This window comes from Pezoporus wallicus, unplaced genomic scaffold, assembly GCF_028554395.1.
Source record: "Pezoporus wallicus isolate ANWC-B61680 ecotype Strahan unplaced genomic scaffold, APGP_CSIRO_Pwel_v1 contig_5418, whole genome shotgun sequence".
NCBI classification, from domain to species: Eukaryota; Metazoa; Chordata; class Aves; order Psittaciformes; family Psittacidae; genus Pezoporus; species Pezoporus wallicus.
Window position 1 is genome coordinate 4,652,501 of NW_026640709.1, and position 10,000 is coordinate 4,662,500.

Here is a 10,000-nt window from a genome sequence, read left to right on the forward strand (position 1 = left end):
AGTAAGGTGTAATGATTTTCCATTAATAGGAAAATAAGCTCCTTTAGGTAAGGATTTTTCATTATGCTCTCCACCTACTTTGAGAAGTTAAACACTAGCAAATAGTGTAAAAAACTTGGAAGGGGGTAAATATTAGTGCCAATTATATGCTTAGATAAGTAAGAAGTGATTAGGGAATTATACAGTAAAGTCTATATCCAGTAAATTATCTTTTTAATGATCACTCTAACAAGTACTTAAGTGACTGTGATACACTAAGGAATGACCCATACCACTGCATAAGGGAAAGTTGAACATCCCTAATTTCGCAAATTTTGGACATGCCATAAGAAATAAAATTGAAGAAAAAATATTCTTTTAAAAAATCTTCATTAAAGTTCATTAGTAGCAGCTAAGGAAACACACTAGTCACACACAAAGAAAGAAAAATCCCAAAGCCCTGCCAGTGATCATTCTGAGAACAAGCAGAAATACACGTCCATTTCTTCACAGCAAAAGTTAACAGTGGCATGACATAAGATGAAACATAATAAATCAGGTTGTTTAAAATGTTTTGTAAGGACCTAACAAAAGTAAGTGATGAGGTTATAGAGCGTTCAAATGTCAAACCCAGGTTATGATCCTGCAAATGCATCTTTGTAAACTAGCACCTATTGAAAAGCTGTAGCTCCACATAGCTGCAAGTTTCAGATGAAGGACATGGCGGTCTTGCATAAGTCTTTACAGAGCTTGGCCCTCATTTGATTTAATGAAAGAAATTTCAGAGCATAAGATTAAGGCTAAATGAATACAAGCTTCAATAGTAGAGTGAGAAAAAGAATTTTGTAAGTGAAACATGTGCCTCTTCATTCTGTCTACTGAATCGTTTACCAATTTGAAAAAAACCTAACTGTAAAGTGTACAATTCTCGATACTGACCGTAAGCAAACAGTTCTGTAATGTGGGAGCAGCTAGGGAAAGCACTGAGAGAAAAAAGAATCAGTCCTGAAGCAGGGAGAAAGAAGAAAGTTCTTCAGAAATGTAGATGAAATTATGGTTTGAGAACAAACAAGAAGGACTGGAGACTTGAAGATAAGCTTGGAAGTAATTGTATTACTAAAGATTCAAAATATTAATTAAAAATTATTTTTAAAATGTGTTTCTATTACTTGAATTTTCAGTTCTTAGCCTTCCTAAAGAAAACAATAGGGAACAGACACAGTTGCAACTCCTAAACAAAAAAGGGTACTTTACATTGCAATTCCCAGTCTAAAATTAAATCTGAATTATGCAATTCCACTGCTGAAAAAGTGAAGATTTTGGGGGTTAGCATTTAGAAATTATACTTTCAGAGACACTAGAGTCAAGTCCAAGTTAGAAAATATTCCCAAATCACAGCATCCAGTAATATACAGTGGAAGAAACAGGTCAGGTATTTATACATTTTACGAGTCTCTAAATAGGCTGAAACAAGGTTTTTAATTCCCTAATGACTGACTCTAATTAGGATGAAGAAGAAACGACTTGGAAATACCACAAAACTCCTTATAACTGGTACCTCCTGCCTAGACTCCCCTAAAACCATTACATTCATTTCTGTGATCCTATTTCAAAACCGTCTATTGAAAGTATGAGGAATTCAAAGACAGAAAAAAATCGGTGGTGGCCTGAAAAAAAAACTTATGAAGCTTGGGCAAATTAAATATTTATTTTAGAAGGCACAACAAAAAGGGGGGACAGTATATCATTAAGTGCGTACTGCAGAGAATTGCTGTCCCCTCACCTGCCACCCCATAAAAATATTGCTTGCCAAAATGCCCTGTCCTATCTACTGTCAAGAACAGGATCCTAGCCTAAGCAACAATACCTAGCTGGTTTTGTCACTTTCTGAAGGACAACATGTATTACAACACCTTCACTGTTTTCCTATCTTGCTGTAGGATGGACAGAAGCAACATTTTGTCTAGTAATTTTGGGGGACAGAATTGGGAGAAACGTATTCTTAGTGATTTTTTTTAACCTATCACGACTAGGGCTGCATTCATAGCTCCAGCAACTGTTATCTGAATTAAACAATTTAATGATTGAGATCACTAATTGAGACCGGTATGACAATTATCACAGTAATACATAGCATGATTCAGCCAAAAAAAAAAAAAAAAAAGTAATTAGACAAGTAATGCTGTAACTGCGTGATGGTAAAAACTACCATTTTACCAAAGATCTATTCTGGCACATACTTCAGCACCAGATGATAAACTGGTGATAAAAATCATCTGATTTTTAAAACAGTTTGAAGGAATCTTGAGCTACAACAGCTAGACACATGCATTGCACAGGGAACAGTGATTTGAAAAGAAATTAATCTACATTCCTCAATACTCTCTTGACCCATCTTCACGCGAATACTGCAGAAAAAAGGCCTTTTAGGCAAGCAGTGTAAGACTGTCCCTGTCTACCCCAACAGGATTCATGCTTTAAGAAGTTATATGTACTGGAAAGTGTAGAACTAGAAGGAAGGACTAGAGATTCTTCTCAACAGCCTATTTGAGACTATGCAGTGAACACAGAGCCCCCACTCCCACCTGCTCCCCATGAAAGGCACATTTCTTTCACTTTGTCCTCTCTAACAAATACGGAACATTTATATATGTATACCGAAACAAAACAAAGCAAAACCCACTAAACCACACTTCACTGCACATGGCTCTCCACCTTGGGAAAAAAAAACAACCAACATATAACAGATATGCAGTCATATAGCTTTACACGCTACAGGAAAGCATTCAGATTAGTAGGACAAATGAAGGATAAGCTCCTATACAGAATAAAGTAAATTGCAGGTAGAAAAGGGCTAGATTTTAGTATTTTTTTTTAACCACTACAAACAGGGTTGTGGAGCCACAAAGAATTTTTTGGGAGAGGCATCACTGCAAATTTTATGTACACAAATAATAGATCAAAGTCAACTAATAAGTCCTTAGAAAGAGTAAGCAATCAGTAAAATAACATGCACATCATGTGGACTGGAAATATATTCCCTATTTCACTGGGGAAAACTATTGGGAATAGTTTTAATTTTTAATTAAGAAGAAGTACTATAACCCATTTATTAAATATGTTTTGAATGGCTCCATCGTGAATTAAGGTCAAAATACAATTTCTAAATTCTCACGCTGTGATGTAAGGTTGGCTTTATTGATCTTCAGCATGATTTGTAGGAGCCCCCAGTCATTATTTTGACAGTTTTATCATACAGTAATAGACTTCCTTTTAGATAATTACAGTTACCGCCTTCAATTTCAGTCTTTTGTAAGATTTTTCCTTACATAATCACACTTAGATCATGTTTCTTTCTTTAGTCAAACATATACAGTAAGCTTTGGATAACAGCCCTGATCATTTTAACACAATAATTTTAAGGCTTACCAAATAAGTTCAAGGGTTAATTATACAAGACAACTTTCATCTTTAAAATCTGTCACAAAATTTGTTTTATAGATAATGAGCATCTACTTCAGGGAAACAAAAAGAAGAATACACAGTGTTAACAGACCACAAAAGTTACCTAAGGTTGTTAAGTTGTACACGTCTTGTGTTTCAATTTACACCTTTTTCGCATCCTACCACCATGTCACTGCTGTCAACAGCCTTAATGTGTCTTCCTAATAACCTCCCCATAGGTTATAGGAGAATGCTCTTCAGCCCCCCATGAAATCATCTCTTCTCCCAGCTGGACAAGCACCAGTTCCTTCAGCCTCTTCTTGGAGGGCAAGTGCTCCAGCCCATTCACCATCCTGGTGACCCCTCAGTGAACTCTCCTCAGTCGATCAGCATCTCCCTTGCACACCTGTGGTTTAATACAGAAGCCCAGAGTTGTGTTGTTGACCTGCAACCATGAAGCAGCGTGACTGAGTAGGGCAGGGATGATATGTCTTCCCCTCCTGCCTGTGGATTCTACATACATTTTTTGCATGTTCTGGCCTACCTAATGTTTAACTATTCATTTAAAAATCAGAAGAGATCTCAGCTGGCAACATTATGCTTTGTTGACGTGCTTATTTTCTTGTGATTTTCAAATAGTGGGGTCCAATCTCCTTAGTCAAAGAAGTGATTAAACTCAAGTATTCCTTGCAGGCTTTATCATCTTTTGGAGAAAGGGACCCCAAAAAGAAAGAAAGAAAAAAGGAGCTTTACTTTAGCTAAAAGGTTGGAACACCTAACCTAAGGAGAGATTTCAGGGTCATGGATCCTACATGTAAAAAAAATAAAATTCCAAAAGTAGCCCTTACTAAATTGTTTTTCATTGGGTTTTAAATGCTATTTCAACTGCTTTTCAGTGTTTTCTTTGATGTTTTTCATTAGCTGCTTAAGACAATTCTGAGGGTGTCAAACATTTGGATCTTCCTTTCAGATGACTCTGCATTTTGTTGTATAGCCAGCTTTTCGACTGAGATGTCTCAGTAACAACCTTCAGGTACTGCATTCAGCACGCTTTTTAGCTTTTATATTTTTTGCCCAAGCAGAGACATTCGTAAGTAGAGCAAAGTTTAGTCATGCAATGCTTTTTTAGGTCCTTCAATGCAAAGGACATGCATGGATGGTGTAGTTGCAGGACAAAGTTGGTGTCAAGATGTTCCAGGGATTCAATGCTTGTGTGTTAGCAGAGTGCTGCATATATGCTAGGGGAATGTTTGAAGAGAAGTTTAAATTGGTTTGGTTTGCTTTTTTTTTAATAGGCTTATCTGCAGTGAGGGGAATTTTCAGAGAAGAAAGGAAGGCTCATTCCCACTGCTATTTGTAAGTTACACTGAAGTAGCAATATTTACATAGATGCTGGTGACCCTGCTATAGAAAGAATGCATCTCACACTAAAAGATGTTTACCTCCTCTAAGTTTGAAGACATCCACTTCTATAAATAGAAACAACTTACTGTAGCTGAGGGCCATGATCTAAAATCTGAGATGACACTGGTCAAGTAGCTCACTGATGTGCCATGCCCAACACCAAGCACGCTCCTTGTCTACCTAGGACACAGGCTTTCTCTAATATATTCTACAAAGAGAAGCTGGAATAGTCCAAAGAAAAGTAACTTTTAGGATCTGAAACCAAACAGCTTTTCTCAGCAATACTGGCTCAAGAAAAATTCCCTCCACCATCAATTTATCAGTGTAGTACTGTGGTTGCATTCATACAGAAATGGGAAAACTGAGCCTTGCTCTGTGTTACAGAAAAGCTACTGAATTTCCTCTGAAAAAGTGGACAACAGATTTACAAAGGTTAAAAAGAAAAATTGCCCTTCATTTTGTGTTCATCCATTTTTGCCCTTCTAGCTTAAAGAGGAAGCAGGGAATAAGTACATGTGGATTCAGAGGTGTCTAGCACTCATAAATCCATGTCTGTCAAGTGTAAGATGGAATCTCTCTGTCTTTGCTTTGACATGAGCTCTTCTATAGGACTGGGGCCAAGTTAATTAACCTGTTCATGGTTCAACTGTTTCATTTGTAAACTGGAAGTAGCATCTGGACCAAAACTGAAGCATGGCTAGTGAACAAGCTAGTATTTCAAGATCAAGAAGGTGGTGTGTAGTGATTAGAAACCTGGTCATGTCCGCATCATTCACTTCAGTTGTGCATGCTGATCAGAGTAAGTGGAAATTAAAACAAATATTTTCCCCACATACTAAAGAAAGACCAAGGATGCCGACTTCACTAAATTAACATCAGTATTCATGTTGAAAGTATACAGTAAAAGTGGTCACATGAAAACCATTCATTTGCACTGTAGCCTCAGCCTCTTGCTTCTGTAGCACTGTGCTTTTCTCATCCAAGAGTTAACTGGATGGTAAGAAGCTGCTCAAATATATCCAACACTGGAACTCTAGAATGAATTCGCGGTTTCTTCAGCAATTTTCACCTGTAAGAGAAGTTTGCGTTGAATACCAAGGTAAGAGACCTATTCTGTAACAGCATTCCTACATGACAAGACTATTAATACAACAGATTAAAAAAGCAGCTTGTTAACAGTCAATCTAATGGTGAATTAAAAATAGTTCTCCATTCCCAAAATGAGAACAAGTGAAATACTGACCAGCCGATCAAAAAACCTGGAGTGTACTCTAATTTCAGGGGCAGAATCCATTCTGGACACACAGAGGAATCTTTTGCTTCTGTTTTGAGAATTTGTTTACATTAATACAATAAATCTGCTTTGAAAGCTGTCCCTATACTACTGGCTTTCCATTCTCACCAAGCCAACTAAAGGAGCATAGATGTTTCCCAGTCAAGAAGAAGATACACAGTAATGAGGTATATATATATATATATATATATATATATATAAAAAAAAAATAAATATTTTTTTTATTACAGACAGGGAACCTCTACTTCTGGGAGCACAGCTGAAACATCTGGTATACTTCCTGTTCCTGCCTTTGTAAAAATATGCTGAATTATCAGTATGAATTCAAAGAAGGGAAGATGGAGAAATGGAAAAATTCAGAGTAACTTCAAATGTTTGCTTAGAAATACTATCATTGGTCAGTATTAATGTTAACACTTCCTAAGGACTCTGTGTTTAATATGTGTGCCAATATAAAGAAACTGTAATTTATGCAATTTAATGTTTTTGAGCAGTGAAATCAACTGTCAGTCATTAGAAAGCAAACTTAATGGACCACAGTCAGAAGTCACCCAACAAAATACTAATTGGCTTGAAGGAAAATCTCATCCATGTGGAAAAGCACTCTCAAAAAAGTATAACAGAACACTGCCAAGACCTACTGTGCACCTGTAATTTTTACTAGAAGGCATCCTACTGCTATTTAAGTTTTTGTGTATTCAGTAGACATGAAGTGAAGACTGTGTTCTATTCAAGTCTGTTTTTACAATTGGCAATATGTTGCATTTAGCATTTTCACAGCATGAAAGGCTAGTGATTGGCTCTGTTATATGTCTAGATTTCTTAGGCACACAGCAAATCCTCTTAAATGTGCTGCATTTTTACATAAATCCAGGCTACCAGCCTGAAACCAAAACCTTTCTTTCATGAATTCTGCATTAGAATACTCTGATAATTAGTCAACAGTAATACACTTCTGAAAAATGAAGCTTTTTCCTTCGGTATATAAATCAGGTAGCAAACACATTGTAATAGGGAAAAATGTGAAATAAGACTGTTTCAAATATGTATTTTACTTCTTGGAGATTGAAGCAATTTGAGATTCTTGTGTAAGGAGCTTCTTCAAGTTGAAAAGAACTTCTAAAAGCTAAGAATGAAAATTTTCTAGCATAGGTGATATGACTTCAATTTTATTTATGCTAAGGATTGTTGACACACAAGGAACTCACATTTAGGTAGTGTTCTCAGAGCAAATAGATTATTTATGTATGCTGTGTAAACACGCTAGACAATTTTTAAGTCAGACTTTTAAATAAGCATCTATTATGCATAGTTTCTAAAATTTAATTATTATAGTTACATAGTGCAATTTGTAATGCCACAGAATGCTGGTTTTAGAACCGTGTTCTAATTCTTGATTTCCATCTCTGCCTTTACTTGGCAAGTGGACTGCAGATGCGTTTTAGAAATGAAGAAGTGATGGATACTAGCACTGCTCTGCTCAACTTGATCACATAAACTGTACCTCATTGCTTTTTTTAAAAAAAAACAACATTCTGTAGAAAGTTGCTGATTCAATACTTAAGAGAAAGTAGAGGAAGGTGGGAGGATATTCTGACCTTATGTACATGTTGCCACTATGTTAACAATCAATAGCAGGCAGTCATACAGAAGAAGCTTGAGATTGTATTTTACATTATTTTCTAAGTGTAAATAAAAAGAGGGCAGAAAAGGTAAGATTAAAAAAATGTGTAAGTTTTTGCACTTTCTTCCTCTTTACAGAGTTGCAATTAAGAATTTCTATTCCTGTTAAACTCTTTTGCATTCTCCAGATCATTGGTAAAGATGTTAATTTTCCTCCAGTTCACAGATGACACCAAACGGGTGGCAGAGAAAGCAGACAACAGCAACCTGAGCTTTACTGAAGGGAGCAGAGCCAGTAGATTGAAGGAAGTGATTATCCCCTTTACTTAATGTTTATTAGACCGTACCTAGGATGCTGTTTTGCACCCTGGAATTCAACACTTGGAATTCAATGTCTTAAAATGCATTCTAAGTATCCAAGTACAGAATTTATTTATTTTAATGACAACATCTATTTTATTTTTCTTTTTAGGATACAGAAAAAACTGTAATATATGATGTTATGTCTATAGGGTTTCATTATGCTTGTATAAGGCACACTCACCACTTGGCCCCACAGTTTTGTTTGGAGTTAATCTTCCATACATTGATAGAATTATCTGAGAGATTTAATAAGGCAATAGGCAGATGAATTATTACAGTGCTCAGTTGAATAATAAGTTTTGAACTTGGTTGAGTCAAAGGATACACAGGGAGAGCACATTTTTCAAATTGCTCAGCATCCCAATAGAACCTGAAGCTTGTCACAGTCTAAAAACTGGTACACAAGGCTCTCCTGCTCAAACCCAAGTAGTAAAACCACTAAAAGGGTATATTTTTTTTGTATCTAGAAACTGTATACTTTTCATTGGCAACATATGCAATGGTGATTACTCCAGCATAAATTGTCTTTGATGTACTTAAAAAAACAGTAAGTGGTATATAAGTCAATTCTAAGCACTATTACTTCATGTAAGAAAAATGCAGGTAACAGTATTTTTGACTGCAACAGCATTATACCGAATAAATAGTAAATTCAGTGTGATAGTACAGTAATCTCTACCCTAAGACCAAAGTTAATGGAAAATTAAACAAAAAGGCTATCAAATCAAGAATTTTGTTTCCTGGAATGGACGAAGACGAAGGCATATAGTGTACAATTTCCCACTATACTTAAAACTATTTGGGCAGAATTTAAGTCCACATTCCATATTTATTTTAAAAGGAGTACTAAAGGTATTATATTGTTAGTTACTCTGACTTTTGTAATGGCAAGCTCCCTTCCTAGCAGTATAGGCCAGTGGTGGAAAAATTCCTTCATTAGTATTGGTATCTTTATATAAAAACATTTTTTTTTTCTTTTAACAGATTTTGTTGCCAGTCTTGCAAAGTGAAATGGTAACTATCCCTGGTCAGTGATAATTCTGCTCCCATATTCCTTAGCCCACAGATTTACTTCTCTAGTTTCTGATTCTTCAGAAACAATCAAATACTCCTTTCTAAAACCTTTCGCTTATGAAGATACACACACTGTAAACAGCTTTTGCCTGATACAGTAGGCTGTGTTTAAAAGCACAGCCAAAACATACTTTCTTTATATACCAAATTGACTACTGTAAAGTAGTTGTGTGTCTTTTTTAAATACAATTTGTATTACATGAGATCTTTTAACTTTTTGCATTGTGTAATTCTATGGTTTAAAGTCTATACACATGAGAGTCAAAGATAATACCAAAAAAGTAATCTGTATAATACAGCAGTATTCTGTATTTTAGTAAAGGTATGTTTTAGTAGAATGGAGTATTACTGGAGCAATAAGCTGTGTGTTTCTCCTTATCTCTCTCACCTATACATTTTTGTAGAAGCAAAACAATTTAGAACCATGAATTGATTAGTGAAAGTAATAGTACAGCTACAGTACTCTCCTCTCCCAGAGGGAAAGCTTTTTTTCCATTTTAAAGGGGAAAAATTAAAAATACAAAACCAAGACTGACTGAGACTTGCAGCTCATTAAAGCTGGGGTGATTTCCACTATACAGAATTCTATTGATCTCCATAGTCCACAGTAGACAAAAAAGTGTGGTCAGGGAGGGGATGATGGATGCCTCTGCCAATAGCACTGAACAAACCTGTTAGCTAATTGCTACCAAAGACAATTACCCCTGCATTGTTTCATAATGGAAACACATTACAAAACTCTAATATACACACAGGGAAATTTGATGATTTGACTGCGGAGCCATGTGCATTGAATCTCATTGCCAAAGGCCAGGCAGG

General features: G+C 35.8%; 1 protein-coding gene and 1 long non-coding RNA gene across 6 annotated transcripts in view; one reads left to right on the forward strand and one right to left on the reverse strand.

The window, feature by feature from the left end:
• LOC130605061 (uncharacterized) overlaps window positions 1-6,573 on the forward strand; it is a 68,175-nt gene extending 61,602 nt beyond the window's left edge. Inside the window, exons 5-6 of the long non-coding RNA XR_008973604.1 lie at window positions 3,663-3,754; window positions 6,356-6,573. This is a non-coding gene — a long non-coding RNA (uncharacterized LOC130605061). The remainder of the gene's footprint in view (window positions 1-3,662; window positions 3,755-6,355) is intronic.
• The window catches only part of CDIN1 (CDAN1 interacting nuclease 1), a 129,006-nt gene that overhangs the window by 85,929 nt on the left and 33,077 nt on the right, over window positions 1-10,000 (reverse strand). The window contains exon 6 of one of the 5 annotated variants that reach the window (XM_057420201.1): window positions 9,935-10,000. This exon is cut by the window's right edge and continues 6 nt beyond it. The exons of the other annotated variants lie outside the window; for them this stretch is intronic. Coding sequence (XP_057276184.1) covers window positions 9,935-10,000 — 66 coding nt within the window. The remainder of the gene's footprint in view (window positions 1-9,934) is intronic. 5 annotated transcript variants of the gene reach the window in all.